Genomic DNA, 26,350 nt, shown 5'->3' with positions numbered 1-26,350 from the left:
ATGATTAATAATTCGTTACAAATGTAAGGTTAATTTCTTCCGCCGTTCTTTTTTTTCCTTTGTTGCAGAAAATGCGCACAAGTAGATGTATGTACTGCCGCGACAATCTAAAAGAGCTTTAAAAAAATATCGTACATTTTTATTTTCCCTTTTCTCTGTTTGCGAGGATGTCATGAGAAAGTAATAATAATGTACATTAATAATCATTTTCGTATGCGAAATGTCTGAATAAAGAAAGAGGTAAGAGAACCAGAAATGTGTACTCTCAAAATTTATTTCGCTGTGTTGCTTTTATAGCGATGTGGCATGCATGGCGCTGTCACTATCTATGATATAAATATCCAAAAGCCACGTATGTTTTCCACTCTTCATAAAAATATCCCTTTCATCATTTTTACGAATCTTTCGTTGCTTCGCTTTTTTCCTCACTCTTCAACCAACCGAAAGACCGCGTTTTTTTACGCGTTGTTTGAACGTATTTGCTTGTATTACTGTAGCGTGCGTTTTCTTTTTTTTTTTTAATCGTATCCCTGCAATGTTTCTTTCCCTCATCGCCAGCGGCTGACCAAGCGAGTCTGCATCCACTTTTCCTTTTCTGACGTGGCTTGAACGCGGCGCATTGATGAAAATCTCACTTCAGACACCGCGCACCATGCCTTAACGAGCAGTAGACTGGAAAATGTATGACGCTATTTTTGCGCACGTACCGCATCTTCCACGTATTTCCATATTTCCGCCGTCGGGCTTTTTCTTGCGCTTCCAGACTTACTCTTTCTCTTTGCCGCTAATGACTCGCACGATGGTCGTACGTGCAGTATACGAGCATGCACGCGTGAGTTCGGAATAAATGAGCGATTCTTGTTGCACTTGAAGACTCACCGAGCTATGCCGAGCATTTTAATTAGAAGCACTTTCGTCACGTTTACGTATAACAGGTGTCTGTCAAAAGCTTTGACACGCATGCACATCGATGTTCTCTCCTTTGTTCCATATTTTTATTTAAAAAAAGTTTTATCGACTAACAAAATTTCCAATGTCATTTGCGGATATGACTATATCGTTATATATAGGTCGGATTTATTTTAAAGGCGATAAGTACAATTCATTCAAACTAACTTTGTACGTTACTTTTTCCAAAGTAGTGTCCCAGTTTCTCCAAAAGCTTAGAATAAGATAAACTATGAATATTTAACATTTCAAGGGAGCGCTAGTCTGTGACTTATTTTCGCTTTAACCTTTTTTTAACGTGACATTTTCGCTTTCGTATTTTTGCTTCTCCGTTTCGCTTGGAAATTCGATGTTTGATGTGCATACGGGCATATGCGCAAACAGGTAAACCAGCAAGACGGTTTCGCGCGCTAAAAAGGATTTCTCTCAAGACGAATATATATATCCGCGTATATACCACCGCCACCGCGCGACAAGTTATTTTTCCTGGAGAAGTAAACGGGAGAGAATAAAATTTTTAGCTGCGCGTTTTCTATTTCACCCTGTGTATCTGCAAGCGTTTTCCGGGATTATCCACGACATTATGGTGCATGCATGCCGGCACATCTTTACCCGGGCTTTCTTACTTTTCTACCGGCTTTCCTTTGAGTGTCGGCACATTCATCACGCGTAAAGAATTATCTACCTAGCGTTATTTATTCAGTGCGTCTTATTATTAGCGTATATGAGGATAAGTAAGCCAAGTGACTTCATAGAAAAATATTTAACGCACGCCTTGCTAATGCAACTTGCAGAGATTATATGTAGATAATATTTATAAAAAGTCTAAACCAATTTGATTCATGTATCAAACCTAAATCTAAATATAAAAATTTTTGTACTGGCTACTAACTAATAAAAGTTACTAGAAAATTAAATGATATATAATAAGTTTTTATATTAAATTGTGATTAATAAAGGTTTTTATATCTCTTGATATACAAATATTGATTAGTCTCATGTATCGTAATTGATAAAAAAATGAATCAAAACTATTATAAATACATATACAATACATTATACATGTATCGTCATCTTTTTTCTTGTTCGACTTTCTTCTTTAGTAACATGAATACAAGTTCGCTTTAACTGTAACGCGGACATAAATACATTTATTGCGCTATGAATGTCGATGGAATACGTTAAATTAGAATAATTATATGCACGCCAAACGATCGATATCAAAGGCTGAAAAAATAGGCCTTTCGATCTTAGGCGGTAATGCATCAAAACGCGATATGAAATAATATGCATAATTTGCACTCTACCTCGGCATAATTGCTATAAGGAAGTAATTATTAGAAGATTGCTCGCGATATCGCTTCTCTTAGATGGGATTAATACTTTATGAACGTAATGCGCCCTAATGCGACCTGTACCACGAAATGTAAATTCAAGCGTTAACTTTTCGAGCGCCTCATTCAAATTTTACCTGCGATTAACGTTAAAGAGCTTTTACGTTAAGAGCATCACTGCGCTCGCGCGAAGAGAGAAAGAAATACCTTCTACTGACTTTTTCCAATTTTCCACGATATATAAATGCGTAAAAGCATTTGAAAAAAAACGCAAAAATTGATTACAAAATTATTGTAATTGTGTTGTAATCGGTAGGGCAGCATTATTGATGCTCCCCCACAGAAAAGGCATTCTCGCGGACTTCCGTGCCAATCGAAAGTGAAAGCTTTATTCACTTCACCCGATATAAGCGGCATTCCATAATTCCAGAAAATTTGAAAGGCTCCCTTTATGAACCGCTGTCGAGTCCATTATAATGCCCCGTTCAATACACAGAAAGGGCCATCTTCTAGCATTTTTTGACGATACAACGCACCTAGGAATTTATCAAGCTCCGTGTCTCCGTGCATTATTATGCCGCTCACGTGACGAAATATATCTCCCATCTTATCTAACCCATTGTACGTGTTCATTATTATTGGTATTTCTCATCTTTCTTGCATGACAAAGAAATTAATGATGCCGTCAATAGCGATGATGAAACTAACTCATAATTCTATTCAGTATATCTTACGCCCGAACCTCATTTTGACGTAACTTAATGATATGGAAAATATTTTATGTGATTGTTATCTTCGTACATAATTTAAATAATTAAATAAAAAACATTGAACGCGTTAAGGTGTGTCAATGGTAATTTGTTTCATTTGCAAACATTTAATAAATAAATAAATGAATAATATAATGTTTGTTTTTATATAATCAATTTCCAATTATTTTGTTACGTTTCAAATAAGAGAAGCGTGTTGCGAAGTACATTCTTATTTCAAGAAGAAGAAAAGAGACTCTTATTCTTTGCTTACCTTTATCGAGCGACCTGGCCAAGAGGATTGTTGGCAGAATCAAGAAGACCATGTACCACGAGAGCCGGTCCCGCATCCTCGCGAGGTTCCAAGTCCTCCTGGAAAAGAAACATCCGATTAATACTGCAGCCTTCGACTAACGACATTCTATGCCCACTTTTGCCATACAGGTGCGCGTGTGACGCATCCGGAACGAGAAACTTTGTTCGCACGAAGAGAACTTCGTTTATTATGCACCAAAAAGCCGTCAACGTGAATAACACGGAGAAACTCGACGGAGAAAATAAGATTTTCATGTCTCTACTGATGTGCATATGGAAACGTATACTGTATGGCGTAGTCTAACCTGTGAATAAATTTTGCCTGGCAAAGCATTGACACGCTCGTCGAATTCACCGAATTTTTGTCATAGAATATATTTTGTATTTATGATAAAAAGCTTTTTGTTGAAACTTGAAACCGTTATTCTTTTCCAGTTACAATAATCAGTAATATAATATCATTTGTAATGTAACTCAATCTCTTTCTGTCTCTCTCTTTCGCTGTTTTATTTAATATTATAAAATCAATGAATATTAGCAAAACTAAAATTTGAGAAAAAACGACATTTGATATTGAGTGACTTACAATATTGAGGTTTGCAAGAAAAACAAACAACGCAATTTAACTGTTCTGAGAAACAAATACAAATAAAGCGCTAAATTAAAAGTACCGATGTAATATTTCGCCCGGAATGTGCGGACAGATTTCAACAACGCGTATACGCGGGATATATTCGCCTTTATAGCTCATTGAAAGTTGCGATGCACGAAAAATATCGCATGGTGTTTGCTCTGGCACGTGCAACACATGCAGCGGCTCACAGTTGTTCGGTGCGACGCATCAGATTCTCCGGATAAGCGTGATATCGCACGCTTTTCGAAGCGCAAAACAATTTCGGAGCGACACGGGGTGCCGTCGGTGCCCGCCAGCGAGAAGCTCGATGCTGCGTCGCGCTGCACTGCACTGCACAAGCAATAAATTTACGCCACCGAAAGCGGTGAAAATGAGGGACGTATACCGCCGTGAGAAAAGTACGGAACGGAAAATTGCTGACGCGACGCCGCTAATTCCGCGGTAGTTCGTAACGGCAAAGTATGTCTTTGACACCTCGATTTTCGCGGCGACCTCCTGGCAGCGAATTCACCGAGTAATTCAAAATTATTCTGATCGATAGACATCGCGCGGGTTTTCTTCAACGTGAACATTGAAATTTCCAATAAGACGACCGTTGTTCGTTTCAATGTCGAAAATTTCAAACAGCGCTCTTCAATTGCTCTTCAATTGTGGAAATTAAAGAGTTAATAAATTACTGTTTAGAGACAACTACATTTATGTATAACAAAACTTCATTCTTCACTTAATTTAATATAAAATTTAACATTTTAACAACGTTTTTTTAAGGATAACTGTTTTAAAGGAGATAAAAGTTTTAAAAGATATTTGATGGTAGAATTTTATTTTTCTTTATAAAAGTATTTGTGGAAAACAAAAGTTTCTTTTTGCAAAAAAGATTGCAGCTTTGCATTAAATAAGAATAAATTAAATTCTAATTTTAAATTCATGAATAGGGAAGAAATAAATGTGTACTTAAATTAAACTAAAAGATATTAAATGCTTTGTATAATAATGTTTAATAACTTATACTGATAGTTTGATAAGAATATGCAGCTGGACATTCCAGGACTATACTATTGATTTTTCGGGGCAAGCTTTCCACTTTCAAAGGTATACCTTCAAAGTTCGAAATAGAGAGGGTGGCAGGACTAATGGACGACAGCGTTAATGAGTTCAGATTGCGTAAGACGTTGCTTCTTCGAGAAAATTAACAGCTTGACGCATTATATTCCATAACGAACAAACGAGTTAAGCTCGTGTTAGCTCGCGTAACACTCTTATCTGTCCGAGAGTTGCGTAACGCGCAATTACACGGTCCGCACGTGCTGATTAAATACACGGAAAATTTGCGGAGTCTCTGAAAACACATTCCTTTCTTGCGACCGTTAATCCGACTAACTCCGACCATTCGGTTAATTGGACTGTTAAAGTCTCGTCCGTTGTAGCGAGTGCCATGTGGCAATACGGAAGAAAAGTGAGATAACCCTGACAAAACCTCATAATCAAACTGTGAAAGAGTCATGTGATACATATCGTTTATTATGCTGTTTTCTGCTCGATGTAACCTGAACCATGATAAACCATGACCTGAACGATCGAGTTATAATTGATGCTCAATCAAACATGGCTTCGTTAGTGCTGTTTGCCCCGTTCCCGTTGCTAGCGCGACAAGTAACAGTAGTGAACGAATAAAATATTTACATCTCCCATGATTTGTACGACGCAATATGTAATAAAACAAATTTAAATTTCTTAGAAAAAAATGCAAATATATAAACGTAAATTACACAATCTTTGAATGACATTTGCATTTCATTCGTACAATTTTCAATTTTAAAATAGTATATATCCAGAGTTTATCTAATATTTATCCGTGCAATTTTTTCATTGAAAATTTGCTTTTTGTTTGAAAATATCAAACTTTATTTACAGTCAGTTTTATGAAAAACTTTAAATAGATTCGCTCAAAATTTCGATTTCAAAGCAATCAGCATCAGCTTCGGTAGCAATTATTATTTGTATTAAATCCACTGGATTAAATAAACTGCGAATATTGCTGACAGCGTTAATGGAAAATATTTTTTATTTGCCTCGCCCATCTATCTAGAACAGAAGCGTATTATAATGATAAAACTGATGACTCAATTATTGCAAATATACGCAGCATTTATCTGGTTGTGCCATATTTAACGATGACTATATTTTACGAATGTTATGTTTGACGATTTTACTTTACTCGTATTAATAATTTATAATATGTAAATTATTTTGGCGCAAATTTTGGAAAGTAAAATAAAGAAATAAATGTTAAATTAAGATAAGAGTTGCAATGGAGCAGTCCGTATATGTATAACAAAATAGGATATTATTAAATTCACGATATTGCTAAATATTAATAATCTTGAAGACCATATTTATTAAATATTTATTAATTGTGTAAAAAAACATCGGTTAATTGGGTAGATTGTATATTTAATTAAATATTACATGTTTAATTTTTAATACATTTAATTTAATACTGAATATTATTATATAAATACTGAATCCTAACCATAAATATTAAAAATTCATGAATTTGTATGAAAACATATACTTTTTAGTCAGACACATTTAATCATGCCAATTGGCTTGAAACTCTTTACTTTTTAATAGAATAATGTTGATCTAATTGGGAAGAAAGAATTAGGAAATGTGATCATAAAACGGTTTTATTCCATTTTCTAACTCTCGCGATTCTTCAAAGTTGTTAAGATTTTAGGATTTGTTCTTACTAAAAGAAATTGACACGCATTAAAATCTTGTTTTACGTAACACGTGTTTTTATTAAAAGCCGTAAATGTGCAGTGAAATTATTTATCCGGGTAATCACATTGCATTACAAACGCTGGACGAGTTTCATTTGGCGTATGGAAATTTACTTTCCGCTTTCTACGAATAAAAGTTTAAATATCTCGTTATTCCTTTTTTTTTTACTGAAAGGTTTTGCTCGGCACGATAAACGAATAAATTGTTATTCCACACAATTAAATTCTCCGGAGAATACGAAGGCTGAATGTTGCTGTTCCGGTGAACTATGCGCGCCGAAAGTTTCGACGTTTCGAATTCCAGCTGGTCTTAACGTCTCCAGTCCTAGATTTTCGCCGCAGAAATCCTACTTAGCGTCGGTTCGGATCGTTGACACGCTTACTTTTGGAATTATCTTTGTGCCCGCTCGGGAAATTCGTACGACGCGACGGACGATTTTACTCGCGCTTAGAGCTCGCTTTCAATTTAAACTCGAGCTTCGGAAAAAGTTTCACGAGAGCTAACCGGAGTAGCGTCGGTAGGTATTCACTGGAGGTCGCACACCGTGAAAAAGTTCATGAGGCAGGTGAGGCTTTTGCGAGCAAGCTAGAAATTATTGTGCGCGCTCCTAAACGCTCCCCCGAGTGAAATCTTGTTTAATGGAATAATAGATCACGGTTTGGAGTATTAACGCTACGTCAATATTAGCGAACATAACTAACGCCCATTTGTTGACGCGTGGATTCGAGCCTCAATGATAATTCGCACGATTTGCGTCTGATTCTTGTGGCAAGCGGACACGATCTCCGCGTTTAATCTTGCTGGTGTTTGTCGAACAAGCATGAGCCGATTGACGGATGCGTATCGCCGCGGTATATACCTCTGGCATTCTCCTTAATCTAAAAGTATAATACACGCAGTGTTATTGTAAATCTGAAAGATTATACTTACATACTAATGTAAGCTGAAATTAATACAAATAGAAATTAAAGAAATTAAAAAAATAGATTCTGATTGTGCATACAAACTTCTTTCTACGAAAATACTCCATTAAAAAAGTAAAAGTAGTTAATAGAACAATAATATAATTTTAATTTAATTTTAGAATAGTTTTTAATACAGGAGGTTTTGTAAGTATCTCTTCTTTTTTTCTCTAAATGTCTGAATAAATGTCAAAATACTTCTGATGAACATTGGTGTGTACTGCTGCGAGGCGCTATGGCATGGATTGCCAGATAGTCGCGAAATACCCAGTGTAACTTTTAATTAATTAAGAGATAAGTCGAAAGTGAACTCCGGGCAAGCGTAAAGCGCGAGGGAGGTATTCGTAACAGCGCAGAATTTATTGTCCGAGTTAGAGAATTCTGGTCGTGCTACTTATTTATCGAGCTGGTGCTTTATGTACTTTTGTTCGTCGTTGAACCCCTCCCCCCCTCTCCGCCGTTCCGTTACGAAAGTTTTCGGATCGCAACTTCTTCTCCCAGGACGCGACGCGAGTCATTGGTGCGTTTTCGACTGCAAAAGTAAATCCTTTGCGAATTATCGTTCTGTAAATATCCGAAGGCGACGACCTGTTACAGGCATTACGTGTGTCGCAAAGTGTTTTCGAGCCGTCCGCGCCGCGCCGCGCACCGTCAAGCACTCGCCTCGCCATCGACACGCTAATGGTATTCCCTTTTTATCCGGCAAATGTTTACTCCGAAAGCGTCTCGGTTGGCTATTGCACTAATGGAGGCAGCAAATTCTCGCTGGGCAAAATCTCTTTGACCCGTTCCCATCTTACATCAAGAATCAGACAAGCGGCACAAAGTCGATTTCCACGCGTTGCAGCGTTAGACGGATTTTCTGAAGTCACATATCCACGATTTCAGGTATGCTATACCATGTATTCGTGTCAATGATCGGCTAACGTTGTTTCGAGACTCACAAACGTTGCTCTTTAATTTTATTTCGATGTATAAAAGGAAACTTGGCACGCGCCGTTTGTTCCATTTTCAACAATTCTGCAAATCAGACAGATTCGGCCATCCGCTTTTACCCTCGCAGCAAAACTTTTCCGCTTGGGAGTTTGCATCAATTATACGCTTTTGTTCCACTAAAGTACTTTAAAGCCTTTCACTTGCTACGCAGTTCGAGTATTTTATTTGAATATTTATTCCTGTCTCTTTTCAGACCTTGTCTTTTCCTGGCTATATTTAAGCAATATATATCTACATATTAAAGTAAAACAGAATTCATTATTCTTAATAAATTTGGTAGTTTCGGAATTGGCAAGTTATAGTTGTAATTTTTAACAAATAATAGTTTATTGAATCTTTTTAATTTAAATGGATCTCTTGCATAATTCATACCAGCTTTTAACTCGTGCTTTCAATGAGAATTAATTAAAAGAAATATAATGTACATACTATACCACAATTAAAAATTTTCTCAGTTATTAGGTTATTTAGTTAAGAAAAAATCGAAGTTTAAGAAAGTGTACTAAGTGATAAATCATATAAATGACAGACATTAATAATACCAAATCTATATTTCAAGAATAAGTTGAAAATTTTCATTTTCGCAGGAAAACTTTCGTGTTCAATAACTCGTGTCCCGTATTTGAGGACTTTTTAATCAAAGAACTTTTCAAAGGGCTTTTAATCAGTTTCTGAGGGCGCCTGCTTTAGTGAGTAAGCTTTTCCGGCAAAAACAAGAAAACAATCTACAACTTCCTTGTTCCTTTCTGCTTCTAATCCAATGAGCATTGATCGTTAATACTTATGTTTTTATTTACTTTTAATCCGAGATTCTATAATTTCTCTAAATTGCTTTAAACATTTTGGAAAATTTACTATTAAGTAATTAGTGATATAGTTTAAAAATATTACGTATTATATGCAGGAAATAATGCTAAAACTATATACTAATATTTTTCTAGGAATAGATAGTTGTATAACTATCTATTCCTAGAAAAATAGATAGTTGTATAACTATCTATTCTTATAATTTTATAGTTTCTTGTAAAAATAACAAATATATTTCTCTTTACACTTTTATTTTGTAATTGCCGTATCTTTAACCTTAATTGAGAATAATCAAGAATTCCATAGCAAAATATAATTAGGCTTAAATTATGTATTGGATTCTCACATACAATTTTACAGAAAAATCTTTAAGAATTATGGCTTCAAATAAGAAATATCTGTTTGAGCATTTGAAGTTATATCATATTGTAAAGAATACTCGAGCGTTAAAGATTCCTAGATGAGCTAAAAGATTACCGAAATGGAAGGCAATGTCCGTTTGTTGGCGTTTCGTCCCGCGGGTAACGAAGGTGTGTTTCTCGTTAAGAGAAAAACGAGCTCCGGCCGAGATTGTCGGAACGGCGTCATTATTTCGTTGCCGTCTTCTCTCCACCCGCAGTGGAAATGAAAAGATCTCCAAGATAATCTCGTGCGCGCGCCCGAATTTAATCCCCACGGCACATATTTACTTGCGCCATACGCCGTACGTCGAGTCGAGTCAAATGTCTACCGGTGATAACGTGCATTAATTCGCGAGAACGCGTCTTTCGGTAAAACACAAGCCACAGGGGAGACCTGTAGAAGATAGCAAGTCTATCGCGACTCATGTCGGCTTCGAACCAAGTTCAACAAAAAGCGGCAAAGAAGCTGAACAAGTTGCTTCGCTACCTTGCCCTTCTACTGGCTTCGCTCGTTCGCAACGGAACGACGAGTTTACGCGAACCCAGCAGAGAAGCAAGTCAAATAACAAGTTATGTGTTTTCAACGAAACGTAACAAGAAAAGTATGCAAGTAACTTACAACTTGACTTATTTCCGTACTGCCTTCGTCGCGTATTTGTGCTGAAACGACCAAGGCGTAATGAAATATCAGAATAAAATATTAGGAACAAGAAAATGGAATGCAACGTGCTACCAATGTATAATATATATAATAAGTACAAGAAGCAATAAATCGCGAAGTATATATACGATTAAAGGATGAAATAGAGCGGTTCTATTGAATCTAGAATCTAGACAATCGTTGAGTAGACTAGACTAAACAAATCGCAATGATTTTATTAATCTGCAGTTTTCTGTTTCGTGAAATCTGGAGATTCGGATTTGTTTTTGGTTGTGACAAATTTATGTACTTTTGCGACAGACTGATATATTTCCGTTTCGTAAAACTTTCACGCCGGCAACGGATATTCATCAAATTCGTCAGGATAACAATAAGAAATTTTTTTAAAAAAGAAATTGTTTATTTCTAACTTCTCTTGTTCTCGATATGTCTGTACATATATGGTTATGAACTTGACAGAATTTATCCTACATCACGCAGAAAAACGTTTATTGATTTAAAATTATATATTTAATTATTAGTATTTGTTACGTTGACAGATTTTAATTAAAATATGAAATTGTTAAAGCTTATTTTTGGACATATTTTGACACAATTTTCGAATCATCAATGTTGAATATAATCAATTTTAAGAATTGTATTCTTTAAAAAACACAATTATTATTATATATATTTTATCTTATATCTTATTTATTACGCCGCGATTGCAAGAGGGAAAAGACGAAATGTTACGCGCGACGCTCGAGGAATGAGATAGGAAGAACAGAAGTAATCTTATCCCCAACTTTAATTCCACTCAGAATTGTAGCTAATTATACTAATTTTAGAAAGGGCACGTTGCATAGAAACGGCAGGGATACGACCGATGAGAGAGCGAGAAAGTTGCTGGAGCGGCAGAGGAAGCGAAAGAGGGGAAAAAGCAAAAGGCAGACTTGCTGGAGGCAGATCGAAACGTCTCTTTGACTAGCTTGCGGCTCGAAGTTAAGCTTGGAAAAGTCTCTTAATCGTGCTCATCAGGGGATTGAATAACAGCGCAGAAAGTTTCTCGAACGTGCGCAAGCCAGAGGCTGCTTCTTCGGCTGTGGTGACGACATGTGAAACTAATTATTCCCAGTAAATAGCGATAAGTCGCTAATCAGGGAGCGCAATAAATTATTTCAAAAAGAAAAATTGCAAATGTGTGAAATATTTTTTACATCGCCATAATTAAGAAAATAATCTTTGCAACATTAAGGTTGTAATATATAAAGCTGATTAGTTAATAAGTACAAGATGATAATTAGGGATAAACTGTTAAATAAATGTTATTATTTTGTAAAAAAAAATGAAATAAATTAAACATTATTCTGCAGAAGAAATTCGTTATTTTTATTAGCGCAGTATATTAATAAAATTCACATGATGATATATATATGAGTATAGTTTCTATTGCTTCAGATATGCTTTTAATGTTTTGAGAATTCATATTCTTATAAAGTTATTATTAACACGATATAATTTTATAGTTGTATCAATTTTAGAAGAAATATAAAAATTATAGATGGAAAGGATTGATTTTCTTCATAAAAAAAGAAACATTATTATAAAGTAAAAAACGCAATGTATTTCTGATCTATTTATATATTTCGTTACCTTTTTAAATTTCTTTATATATTTAACAGAATTCCTTTGTACTTTGAAATCGACATGTATTAGTCGCATAAATAAATCTCTTAGGTATATATAACGATATATATCGTCCACGAGATACATAAAAATAGAGAAACAATTAATTAAAATCGCATTATTGCCGTGCGAACAAGTAGAATGCGACTAATAGAAGTCGATCTAAAAATACGAAGAAATCCGAGAAGGTAACGAAATATTTTTCCCGTCCCTTCCATCCCCGGGGATCGTTATTCCTCAATTTCCGTGGAATACTCTCTTCCTTTACTACCGCTCTCTGTTCTCTTTCCATCTTTTGTATTCGATTCGAGACGACCTCAATCTCGCGGGCGGATCGGTCTTGTAGCCATCGCACAAGGCTGCGCTCTAAGAAATTATTCTCTATTACGATAATGAGTGGCGCGCGGGAGAAACAGAAGAGAGGGAAAACGAGGGATCGAGGTAGACAGAAAGGAGAACTGAAAGAAAGTTGGAAACTAAAGGGAGCGTCTCTGATTCAGATCGCAGTCGAACGGATAATCGCGAAATTAAAGACCAATAGCGCGTAGCGGGCGCTTTAACATCTCGCCCGTCGAGACGATTACAAATGATCGACGATCCCTCGAGATAACGTCAAATTTCCTTTTTAGATTTCAACACCGCGAGGTGCAACGCAGGTTAAAAAGGACCATCTAAAAGAAAAATTAATGTCGTCGCTGAAGGAAGGTGACATTATAAAATTAAAACAAAAAAAATTTCACGGATACCGCGATATATTTAACATATTCCCGTTCGCGCCAACTATCTGAGAATTCAGCACTTTTGTTAAATTTACGCCACAGAATTTAATTTCTTTCCGAGAAATATGGATGGTATGCCGATACGGAGCACATTAAAAGTTTAGGTGAAACCCTCTGTATTCATTTCCATGAATTTTTTAACTCCCCCGTTCATCCTTGTCATAATTCCTAATTATTGCAGTAGCGAAGTTTCAAACACGTTAAATGCCAGAGAAATATCGTTTTATGGCATCAGACAGGTTGAAAATTTATCAGGATTCGTTATTTGAATTACTAACTTTATGAAATATTGTCGTAATTTAATCACACATTAACGTAGTCATATATCAGTAATAAATGTAATTTTAGTCTTTTCATCGCGCTACACATATATTTATATCGCACAAAAATATACTATAAGTTAATAATATCATTAGAAGATAATGGGCTTGGTGAGCTGTAAATGGGGAAATTGGAGTGACAAAATGGCAACGTAAGAACGAGGGAGACCTTCTCATGGAGGGAAACCTTTCCACGTTCCTAACTCTATAGTTTATACCTTCCTTCCTTCCTTCCTGGCGTCGATTGCGCCTTTCCGCCGTTACGCCGTTCCAATGAACGCCGACGACCACCATTTATTTAATTAATTCCATGCGATGTCTCCTCCCCTTCGCCCTTCGATAGAACAAAAAAAAGCGACGCCTACATCATCGCAGATACGAAGGCGGAATTCGTGAGCGAGATGAGCTCTGGTGCCCTGGTTACTGTTACTCGTTAACCCTCGAATGGAAAGAAATTCATCGAGGACTCATCTCGAGAATGCATAGTCCGACCAAGTATCATCTGAACAACATTCGACTTCTGCGTTTGGAAATGTTTTAATTAAATTCGTTATTTAATCAAAACACTTCATAAATCGGCTAAATTTAATTAACGAGCGCGAATATATACTATATATTTAAAATAATAAAATTTTTAATTTATATTGTATAATTTCTAGGCTGTTATTAAACATGAACGTATCATTTTAAAGTACATTCTGCATTCAGCTATACTTATGAATAAAGATAGAAAGATCCATATATAAAGATATGTATATATATACATGGCCCTTCGCGACATATAGCGCATTTTATCTACAGATTCTTTGAGTCATCTGAAACCAATTTTTGCTTAGGAAAATTTGAGTATCATCAGTTATCTATATGTATAATGATGTAAAGGTGTTATCTTTCTTTCTCATTGTTTCATAATTTTTAGCTTCAAATATCTCAAAGATTGTCTCAAATTAAAATTAGATATTAAAATTAAACGAAAAATAAGGTTTTATTATTATCTACTCGTAGCTCTTTTTCTTATGAGGCTAACAACTTGTAAGTTTGTAAAAAATACTACAGATTTTAATTGTTTGTAACTTAAAAATGTTGCTTATATCTGAGCATGTATGAAAAGAATCTAAATAACATAAAAAATTTTGTAAGGTGTATAAATATATAGCAGAATAAAAATTTCAATATAATTTTACGATTTTTACAAATCATAATTTATTGAGTTTACTGTGCCGAGTATATAAACGGATAATTAACTAATTAAAAATTCAAATAATACAGTAAAACTGATAAGTAAAAGAAAAAATTAATTAATAAAAAACAATTAAAGCGATATACACGATATGCTGTCATTCGAAAGCAAGGCTTGTTCTACTTTCTCTCGGAAGAAATTATCGGTTTACCGAGAAAAGCACAGACTATTTATATCTCTCCTTAGAATAGCGCGTTGCAGAAGTCACTTAATGTAATCTTCTAAAATTATGCAATCTTCACCAAGTAATAAAATTATATATTCGTATGTCAAATTACGTATTCTACATCGCGCTTCTTTCACGAAATATGCCAAAATATAGCAGATTTTGCGACAACTTTCATGGATAAAGGGATAATAGGTGGGAGCGTTTAGCACGCTTTCAGAGATGCACACCTGTGCTTACATCTGCGCGATAGGGGCGCGATATATAGTCCCGGTAGAATTAACGCGACGATCAAAGGGTTAAACTAATCTTGAACCCGTTGTGCACCAGCGTTACGGCGTTTTGTCGCCGGTTCGATGTTAGCTTGAGCTGGCAGTCTCCGATAAATGTTACGCGTGCTCGCCAGGAAGCACAAGTGATTTCCCAACAAAGGGATGGTTTTTCACAGAAGCACGATCGTCCGTTGCGCGCCATGTATTCAATATAATTCGCATCCGGAAGCGTAGCGCACGATTGTGGCCGTGCGTAAAGGACATGACGTTTCAACCGAACACCCCCACTCTCGGTAATGCGCATTACTTCAGCAGTCGTGTAACTGGTATGCAGATAAATACGGACGTAGCTGATCAAGTTTGGCAATTTCATTAAAACAGTCTCATTCCCGCATGCGCTCGGTGCGCGTTGACACATTCGTAAAACAATATATAGCAAAATCCAGGGCACATGCGAGATCGATGAAGGGACGACCAATTATCACGAGAGGTTTGCGCGAGTTTCATGACGCGTAACTTTTGACTTCAACGTTCATTTGTGAAAATTTATATTTTGTTACCATATGATCAAATACATAAAGTAAAATTTCGAGCAAAATTTATTAGTCGATCAAATTAAAATTTCTCTCGAGTCTACACATATATTCTATATATGTATATGTATATACAAGGTGATTCAAAAGGTTGTTGACCAACTTAAGGGGCGTTAGAGGAAAATTGAAGGAATTGGAATAGAATCAATAGAGCAACTTTCGATCAGAAACCCATGTTGTCCAAAGTAATTCTGAGTTAGTACAAACGAAGAGGCATTCGGTTGGTTACAGTACGAGTTGACTGTGAAATGTGCACGTCAAAAGCCTCGTTTACGAGGCATCGATAGACGACTCAGAAACACTTTTTGCCAGAATACTCGCAGCATCTAACATGGTGGGACGGGAGATGCTTGAGATATTTGAGAGAATGCGCCAGAGTTTTGTTCGACGATGCAATGCCTGCATTAAATGTGATCGCCAATATAAGTTCATGTGATCTTTGTCTACTTAAATAAATTTTGTGCGAATACAGATTGTTTCATTGGTATGTTGTCCGCAATATGTAGTTCCTTACATTTAAAGGCTTGAATCGACTCAAGATGACTTCAGAAAACGTGGGTTCCTAATTGAAAATTGTTCTATTCCGATTTTTCTATACGCTCTTTAAAGTTTGTCAACAATTTTTTAAATCCTGTATATATACATCATCCTATATATATACATATAATTTGCAATTTATTCAAATATTATCTTTATATATCTCTTTATGTCAACGCGTACGTGTAATTTACAAATTTAACATATTAATTGTTTTTTCTTCTGTTACGTATTTTAATAGTTATCATTATCATCGCCTATATTTGCGCGTGCATGTGTGCGTGTGTAAAGAGTATTACAGATGTTTAACGTTGGCTCTGATTTACAATGTTTATCTTAGAAAATTGGGGTCGACAGTTTGGAATTTCTTGCGACATGAGCTCCACGTAATTTCGCAACACGAAAGCAATATGAATAGCTGATAAGATACTTGCATTCATTTTCTATCAAATTTCCATAAATGACCCAAATACCGTATCTTTTGGTATGTTACACGTATATGTATACATGGGCATAATCGCCATACCAGCGCTCCAAAGAGACGAGTGCCATGCCACTGCACATGGTATGCCTGCTATGTAATAATGTAGTCGATAATACGCATAAAAACGTAATTTCAGGATCGAATAATTTAATATTTTGTCATAGTATCAACGAAAATTTTTGTTGAAATCTCGTTAATCTCTACAAATCTTATCTAATGCATTTGTGATATGATATTTTTCGTTTAATTCCCCTACAGCACTATATTTTTGTATTGATCTTTTTATTAAAAAATAAATTTGCAGATGTTATTCATGATTTATACATTGTAAAAGGAGAAAGCCTTATTTGTAGTAATTTTAAGCAAATAATTTTAATTTAGATTTATCTCCGATTAAAAAATTCAAATTTTTATATATAGTACACAACAATTAATACGAAAAGTATAATTATATCACTAATCATATAACGTATATTGATGATATGTGTTGTAAGTTTTTTATATAAGATTCTCTCTGCTGTTATATCAAAAAGAAAAATAGAACGAGCAAATAAGTGCAAGCCTATTACACATTATGTTTATTTTACTTACTTACTCAACTATATATGTATATATTATTTTCGCTATTGCACTTGCGGATGCATAAAAATATAACTCTGCGCAAATCAATACCGTATTTTCGATGAATACAAGTCATATGCAGCACCCTTAACGAACTTTACTCAAGTGCATTCTGTTTCCACGTAGAAATTCCAAACGTAACTTCCGCAAGTCGAACACCGGTGAATGGAATGATGATTCGTGGAATGAGTACTCCGCGCGTGATACGCACTGTTGCATTCCACTTACATCAAGTGCATCTGCAGGTTCGAGGCATTACGCTGAGAATTACAATGCAGGCGGGTTTATAAAGCTGCCCGACTTCTCGACATGCAAATTGTCTGCGTTCTATATTACAGGGCAAGATCCCATCTATTGCAATCATTTAAATGATAGACCAGATTGCATAATAAGGGAATTAAGCGCATGTGAGATCAGCAAAAACAGGATGTAAAAAACTTATGAAGCATCAAGACGCACGAAGGCTCCAAACAATTTAAAAATAGAATTCTCATCAAATAAGACTCTATCATATATTTTTAAAAGACATTGTGACTAAAGATATTATGTAATTTGATATTAAAGATAAAAAGATATTATATAATCGATACATTATCCTTTAGTTTATCAATAAAACAAGATAAGAGAATATTGAGAATCGTGAAGAATAAAATTATTAGATCAAAAGATTAAAAAAGAAAGTTTCAAAATTCGCATATTTCAAAGAAATAAATTTCTCTATTCAATTTAAATCGCTACGTAGTTATTTCTACAGAAGAGCGTACACACGCAGAGAAGCATAATAGATTTATTCTATTATATAAGCCAATTCTGGTTTGCAGTCTGTATCACTTGAGCGCTTTGCACATTTATCAGAGTATGCATATGCGCAGACGCTGAGAACGCGCGACGAACGTTAAGCGGGACAATCGGATTGATGGAAATGGTAGGACCGCGCCTATCAAAGCAATCCCGCAAATCCTTCAGCAGTGAAACACAGCGAGTGCGTATGTCGCGGTCGGAAAAATCTGTCACTTTTACTACTGTTAACTCTGTCTCTGCGTAACGCGCGGCGCAGATTTTAAGAGGTTGAATTAAAGTTGTGTTTGCGTATTAACAAATCGGCGAACCTTTAAAAAATCGATCATTATACTGAGATGCGAGTGTACGAGTAACTTCAAAAGCCGCACGTTTCTCTTTCCGAGAGCGCACCGGGAAGGCTCCCACCGTTAATTATGCACTACGAAGCGTTCTCGGAAGCGCCGCGCGGCTTCCTGGCTTTCGAGTGAGAATCGCGGTCCTAGAGTACTAATTAATAGAACAAAATTAGGTCGAACGTATCGCAACGTAATGTAAAGGAGAATTCCTGCGACAACGTCATACCGGTATTATAAAGTGTCCTCAATGTAGCAGCATTCGAAAGTAGGGGCTGATGTGATACGAGTACGCTGATGAATTAAAAATTGCGCATTTTAATCTGCGAGAAGAGACGATACACAAATTAAATCTTAAAATATATGAAATATTATTATTTTCTTGTAACGCAGTCTATCTTGCGTTTCGTATTAAAATTACATTTTATTTGTACCAGATTAATTGACCTACAGCCTACTCTAATTAAAAGTGTATTGAAGATACATTCAATATTACGGAATTATAACAATATAATTTTGTAAACTGATAATAAATGTTTTATGCATATCTTTCTTTTCTTTTTAATAACAATAATTGCCCTGATTTCGAAATAATAATAAATATTATATCGAAATGTAGGAATATGCATTTTTTAACTGGAAGCTCGAATACGGAAATCTCGTTATATTTCTCGTTATAGTCCAAATGCTACAGATAATTTGGTTTATTATAGCGCATTATCTCGTTAGGACAACAATAAGTATAATCAAATTCGATTCACGAAGCTCTTCGGTAGGAGTAATGGAGAAACGGATATCCGGTTGTAAGGCTGAAATCATATACGTAGACGTGTCACGGAAATGGATCGATGTCCGTGCGGATGGGTAGTAGAATCTCCTGTATGCAGCCTCCTCTTATTGGGCGAGATATCTGTGTCATCGCGATATCGACCGTTGACGCGTGAATTTTAAAGCGCAATGTGCGACTGCATCGGATAGAATTGACGATTCGCTACTGGGGAGGAAGCGGGGTAGAGGAAGGCTGCAAAAATCTCGTGTAGAGATTTTGCACGTAACGTATGACAGAAAAGAGGATGCGTTTTATCTGTATATCACTTTTCTTGAAAACAATTTGCAAAATTTAAAAATCGCATATTTTTGCTGCAATATTATCTAGTGCTATATTTAAAGATAAAATTAGAAAAACATTACATTAATGCACAAGTATTCTTTATACTTGTTTACGTTTGATATTCCTATCTAGAACGTCGCTTTTCTGGTTTGTGCTTCTTCTAAAGGTAGAAAATATAATTATAGAAATATATTTTTATCAAGTATGTTTTTCATAATCACATACATAATCTGTATATCGTATATTAGAAGAGTTTAAATACTTTAAATAATGAATAAACAGAATAAAATATACAATAGATGCAATTTATAATAACAAAGGTAATGAACAAAAGAATATGAATATATAATAAATAAATAAAACAACGTATTTGTCAAGAAAGAAATACAAGTGAAAAATGAAAAAAGAACAGCAAGATCTACAGCGCTTTTGTTAAAAGTTAAAAATATGAGCGTTGCGAAATTTATTGGAGAAAATTCACACGAGACGCGAGTATGATACGTTAGCCTTCCATAAACATGCATACGTTCGTTGTGAGAGTAGCACACGAATCTTCCTCGAGAAGCACTAACTGCCGCTCCGAGGAATTTATCGCCGCCATTGTGAGGGGATAATAAACACTTAATTTGACGTGACGCGTATATACACGAGCGAATTATTTATTCGCGAGAAAGACGAAAAAAAGGCGGGACATGTTTGCCTTGCTGGCAATGGTCGCGACAGCCGCTTGATAGACCGTGCACCTTATTTTCGGCGATATAAAAGGTGGGTGGGATGGTGCAAGAGCGGCTCAGCCCTCGCATACAGAGACGGGTCCAGCGTTAGCGGAATATATGCGAAAACTACATACGCGCGCGAGTGTACGTACACGGATACGAACGACGAGTAATAAAAGTCGGCACACTTTTCATGCTGACTTCCTTCCTCCTCCCTTTTGCACGGTCGCCTCCTTATAATTCTCGCGCCTTCGCAGAGATTCTTCTTATCTCCCTCGCTTTTCTATTTTTCTCTACATTTCCTCCTTCTAGTTTCTTTTCGCTCGCACACTTACTTTGTGCGCGAGCCGTTCTCCATACGTATACACGTCGTATCTTATGTTGCTCTTCGCGATGCATTCATTCAATCTATCGTACGAAATCTAACGCGCATGCACGTCATACGGAGAGCACAAATGTGCTTGCTAATAATTGCGCATAAATGTTTGTATATAATACGCATCCGTGATCCGTGTATATGTCACTCTGGAAATATTGCAAATGAACAGAAGATGGAAAATTAACGAATTGTTATTTGGAAATTATTGTATCGGATTGTTTTTCAGAAATGTTTTAATTCCGTGAGACATTCAGCGTGGAATTGAAATATTAAATATTAAATATGATTTTAAAAATAAAACTTTCAGGTATAAAAAACCTCAGGTATAAAATATTTTCTTCTTTTCTGTCCACGTGTGTAATGTCACATTGTTTTTTCATGAACACTAAAATATAGCGGAGTTTTCTCCCAAAGATGAGCAATAAAGGAGAACCGAGTTCTAAATTTTTATAAAACTTTACTTCTTATTCCATAGAAAGAACATTTACAAACTTTATAAATTAAAAATAATGAGAACATTAATATTAGGATCTGTTGAGTTTGGAAAACTGATAATTTGCGAATAAATATTGTTTTAATTTTATGAAATATTTAACGTAAAAAAGCTCTTGTTTAACTTTAATTTTTTTCAGTCTATTTACATTGTAATATTGTAGCAAAATTTACAAAAATATTACAATATTCCAAAACCAGTAATTGTTTGCTAAAAATGTCATATCGTTATAAAATGTTAATTTGGCATAATCAACTCATTTTACATAAAAATATTGACGCCGTAATTACTGATAAATTATTGATAAGTATTTGCATTTTTAACGGTGTCATATGTGTCTCGAGACACATAAAGCGTTTTTTATTTATGGGCTCATATGTCGTAGAAAAGATCCCTTGTCTTTTCCACCATAAAAATAATCTCATCAAGGATTTATTTGTCTTTTTAAACGCATAAACGTATGTAAAAGAGAGAAAAAAGAGGTTGCGGAGACTTACATGATAATTACACGATGATAAGTGATCTGTTTCAAATCGACGAAAGTATATTTCTTTATATAAATTCTTTTCTTAGCAGATGTTCACGTTTTGTAAGCAATGTGTTCACGCGCGCGCGCTGTACTGCTTTAAATACTACAACTACATAATAAATAAAAATAATAAGGAACATAATTGGGATTTATGTGCCAGAAAGAGCGAGTGCCAGGAAGAACACGCGGCTTTGGCAGAACGTCCGAAATTTTCAACGCATTTCACGCCCTTCGTGTCAACCATTTCATATGCGCGACATATTATACGCTGCAACGCGGGAGGCAAGAGGAGAGAAAAGTGCGTATCCCATTTTATTGCATGGTGTAGCGCCTAGGGCAATAAAGTCCATTGCACCGCTATTATTTTCGAGCGGGAGAAGTGAAAACGCGTTTCTCACATCACGTTTTCGTGATCCTTTTTACTTCGGCGCGATTTGGAATTGCGACATTTCTCTACGCTACTTTCCCTAGCTTAATAGATTTATGTGAATCGCAACACGGGCGGGCACGATTGGAACTCACCGGATCGAACATTTCGCCGAAACAAATACGTATGGGTACATTATTTACTAAAATCGTAAACTGTTAATGGAACGTACATTTCCGCTCCATGAAATTCCGCCGAGCATTTAAAGTTGCTCGGAAGACAAAGTATAATAGCGCTGTAACATTATAATAGTTCTTGCTTCCCCGGAGCTTTAGTTCATCCGTTTAACTTGACACATGCTGTTAGTCTACCGAGATGATGTATATTAATCCATTTTATTTCCGTAAAATAAACGTATTCGTGCAAACCGGACTCTTGTTCTTCACGGGCAGGAATGTAGTTAACAAAGTTGCATGATTTTCAAGCACAACATGCACAGGCACGGTATGTTTTTAATTAATTTTCAATGTTCGATGTTCGATGGAGAAAAATCTCGATCGAGAAATAATAAAATTAAAACAAAAATCGACAACACATTCACGCTCGCCGCTATCCATCCGTTCTCATTTAATTTTTATTCCACGACTTTATTTCATTTCGCGATACGATATGTCTACTCGATTGGAATAAATTTTCGTTGATAGGCGCACAATAACGCGATTGACATAAACCGAGTTGATCGACAAAGTGTCCGCGGAAACGGCGTACTACTTTTCGTCGGTCGCTAACACGCGCGCGATCCGATTATAAAATGAAAAACGTGCGAGTTTCGCATACGCGTATTATATGCCTATACGCCGCGCGTTATCGATTTGTTGTTGGGCATATTACGCATAATGGACGTGCACATCGTTGTACGCAGGCAGCGAGGTAAGTAAGTATCTCGATACACGTTTGTACGCGATTCCGCGATAGCAATTGACCGGCTACAATAGACAGAGTCCCCGGTACGAACGGGTAGTAAATGCACATCGTCGCAACGTGTACAGCACGTACAGGAACGCCTTGGTACGCCGCTAATGGAAAGCTTTCCGTTGGCGTGGAATCGATAAATGGGCCTGCGGGGAGCGTTTGCCGAGGGTACACCCGTGCTTGCGCCCGTTTGGTGACGCTTCTTACGTATGCATTGGATCGACGAAGCTCCCGGGAGCGTAACTACGATGTCATCTTCGTTCTTGCATAAAATTAACGCTAACCGCGAATCGATATACTCCTATCTTGCTACGTGAAGCTGATACGACGACTCTAATACTAAAACACTATTGCCAGCAGCTATTGCTCCAAGAAACGTAAAGCCAGGAAATGATATCGTAAAGATGTAGTCTTTTAAAGATAAATAAAATGTAACAGTTCCAATATTAAAAGTATGTTACGTTGCAGTCGCGAGCAAAAGGAATCTTATATATAAAGAACGCACAACTGGCACAGAGAGTTTAAAGCACGTGACGCGTGAACGTATACGCGCGCGCAAGTTAGAGCTGGATGGTTGTGGATCCTATGATAAATGCGATGGCATATTCTTCATAAATATGTAACGCGTAGAGTAATTTGTAACATAGCTGGCGCCTGTTCAACCGAGCGAGGAAATTTATTTAAAGGAGAAGCTGTCAGACATTCGAATGAAGAGATGCCTGGAAAAGTAACCAAGGTTGCATTCATCTGACGAAGCTTCTTACGTATGCATTGGATTGGTGCAAAAGCTCGCGAGGTCGCCGCAGGCATAACCTTTGTCACCCCTGGGAGATTAAAGGTTGAGTTGTAGTTACGTGATCCTGGAAAATATCGACAGGCTAAGCTGCTTTTCAGGATTTCTGGGTATGTAGTAGTGGTATTTGCGCAAACTCCATTACGAGATGCGGCGGAACTCCGTTCGGGGCGCAACTTTTTAACTTATATATTTTAAACGATTTTCACGACATTCGACATTAGCCGCGAATTTGTACGTCCCAACTTTTGCCGTGCTCCCGTAGTAAGCGGGGCACGTCAGAGGCAAATACGTCGGCGCAACGTAAATATTTTCGCACACGCGAATATATCATGGAGCACGGAGCGCGCGGCGACACGGAATATTCAACGCGCTGATTAACGCGCAATAAAATGCGCGGAAAAACGACTGGATCGTTTAATACCACGCACGTGACATAACTTAATGCACGACATACGGTCTCGCGTATCGCCCCGATCTAAATGCTGTATACATATGATTAAGATTAGAATCGGCGAGCGCGAGCCAAGGAGTAATCGGCGGATCGTTGAGGATGATCAGATGTGTGAAATTAGTTAGTAGCGGGTCAAGTTAATGACATCCTCTGACGTTGCTAATCCGATTTGGGTACCGCAGTAGAACGGTGGGATAATCCGACAGGGATATTTCAGCGTCGCTTGCAGCTATCGGAGCTACCTCTAAGGTTCGCGGACTGGTAGCGACGTTTAATAGACTCCACGTGTACGTGCGTATCAACACAAGCTGCGAGGTGCGGAAATGGATCATGGATATGCAGAGTGCAGGTATATCGCGGTCTTTTTAATGCGTATCTCGAGATTATGCACGACGCAGAATGCATTAAGCCTGAAAGTGGTAAACGTCGTAACTGGCAAACGCCTTGTGGCGAGATCGTGTACGATGCTTGCGCTATTTCCAGGGTTAAACCGCATCTCGCGGACGATCTCACGGATCTCACGGATAAGAAAAGTGTGCCAAAGCTACCTTGGCTTTTTACCTCGCCTACTTTCCAGTAAACTTTATAAGTCTAATTGTATATTATTAATGCCAGAAGGTGAACCCAGAGCAACAAAAGTAATATTTGTGCTTATTCTTTTTCTTTCTTCTTTAAAATTATTAAGCAGAAATCTGTACTTGCCATCTTAAGATGGATTGAAAAGATATATACAGGTCGAAATAATTTCAGAGACTTACTTTGTTTTTATGTTGATGTAATTTACCAAAAATAGATATCAGAGTTTTCAATGTTACGAGAAATCCGAACATATATCGAGATAAAATTGTCTGTTACATAAATAATAAATCTTGCATATTTATCTTTTTTCAATTATTTCTATTAATTTGCAAGTAATTTTTAATGTAATTAATAAGATTTAAAAAATTTAAAACAGAAAAGTAATTAAATATTTTTAAATTCCTTTTACTCACATCTCTAATGTCGCGATTTTTGCAATAATATTTGCTTTCCTCTAGTATACTACCATCAAGTTTTGAGTTTATTTTACGAGTTTAGTTTTATTTTGTTCTTGCAATATTTTATTTTACTTTAGATCGCAAAATAAAAATAATATTTTAATCTAATTTTTGAACTATTAACATTTCTTCGCAAACTTATTGCAACTTGAAAACTTAGAAAACTACGAAAATATAATTATGTGCAAATATTGAGTAAAACTTAACATAAAAAAATCAGATGTTTTATAACGACCTATCAGAACCTGAAAGTTATTGTCGCTTCGAAGACTATGTAATTCCGTAATAAATGTGTATGTATAAAAAGTATATGTACATCAACATTTTATTTACTGATTTATAACACCGCTGCGTGTGACTTGACGGTTAAAATTGTCTTTGCGACCGCGCGGCGACTAGAGCCTTAAATTTCCTTTCTATCTATTCTGGATAGAATAAACTATGACTTTGCCGAGCATGTGCGGGAAAGAAGAAGATTGTTTTCACGTCGAATGTGGCAAGTTGGCGAGGGAATATAACGTGCGCGCAAGTCTTCCATCTTCTTTTCCCGCGTCCGTTACCGTGCTCGCAAACACGCTCTCCTATCCGCAAGTCGACACTCGCAATCTGTTGGAACACGTACGAACGTATATATATACGACGGTAATGCCACTTAAACATGCGGAGTCACGCGCGATACAACCGCTGTTCCGCCGATATCGCGTTTGGCGATGCTCGCCTTTATTTCCTTCCGTCGTCCTCGCGCGGCAAAGGCGGGCCGGCAGCAAGATTTAAAAAAAAACCACTCCAACGATTTCAAGGAGCTATTGGAGCTATTAGCATCAGAAGCGTAAGTAACATAGATATGTTGATTCGATGGCAACAAGTCTCAAAGTTCATAAACATTAAACACTTTTATTGCCGCGCGCCGCGTTAAGTTTTTTAATTTTCTTAGTCTCTATAGCTTGGCATTTATTATAACAAAGATCAATTTTATTGTATTACATTGTACTGCAATTTACAATATACGTTTAGAAAGAAGAAATAAAATACTAAGTCCCGCGCTATAATGCATCATAATCATTCTCCATGCATCATTCTTATATGTATGTTATG

At 36.4% G+C, this 26,350-nt stretch overlaps 1 protein-coding gene across 7 annotated transcripts in view; it reads right to left on the bottom strand.

Annotated features, from left to right (window-relative positions):
• Window positions 1-26,350, bottom strand: part of LOC112454176 (zwei Ig domain protein zig-8) — a 267,122-nt gene that overhangs the window by 121,324 nt on the left and 119,448 nt on the right. For 4 of the 7 annotated variants that reach the window (XM_025015419.1, XM_025015418.1, XM_025015415.1 and 1 more), the window contains one exon: window positions 3,306-3,403. In XM_025015419.1, the coding sequence (XP_024871187.1) occupies window positions 3,306-3,381 (76 nt within the window). In that variant the 5' untranslated portion in view covers window positions 3,382-3,403. Of the gene's footprint in view, window positions 1-3,305; window positions 3,404-4,017; window positions 4,113-4,168; window positions 4,204-5,078; window positions 5,395-26,350 lie in introns of those variants that run through there. The other 3 variants (XM_025015417.1, XM_025015416.1, XM_025015414.1) reach the window with 3 other exon arrangements.

Source organism: Temnothorax curvispinosus, unplaced genomic scaffold, assembly GCF_003070985.1.
Source record: "Temnothorax curvispinosus isolate PA1 unplaced genomic scaffold, ASM307098v1 QBEX01004860.1, whole genome shotgun sequence".
NCBI classification, from domain to species: Eukaryota; Metazoa; Arthropoda; class Insecta; order Hymenoptera; family Formicidae; genus Temnothorax; species Temnothorax curvispinosus.
This window is presented reverse-complemented; position numbering and strand designations above follow the sequence as displayed.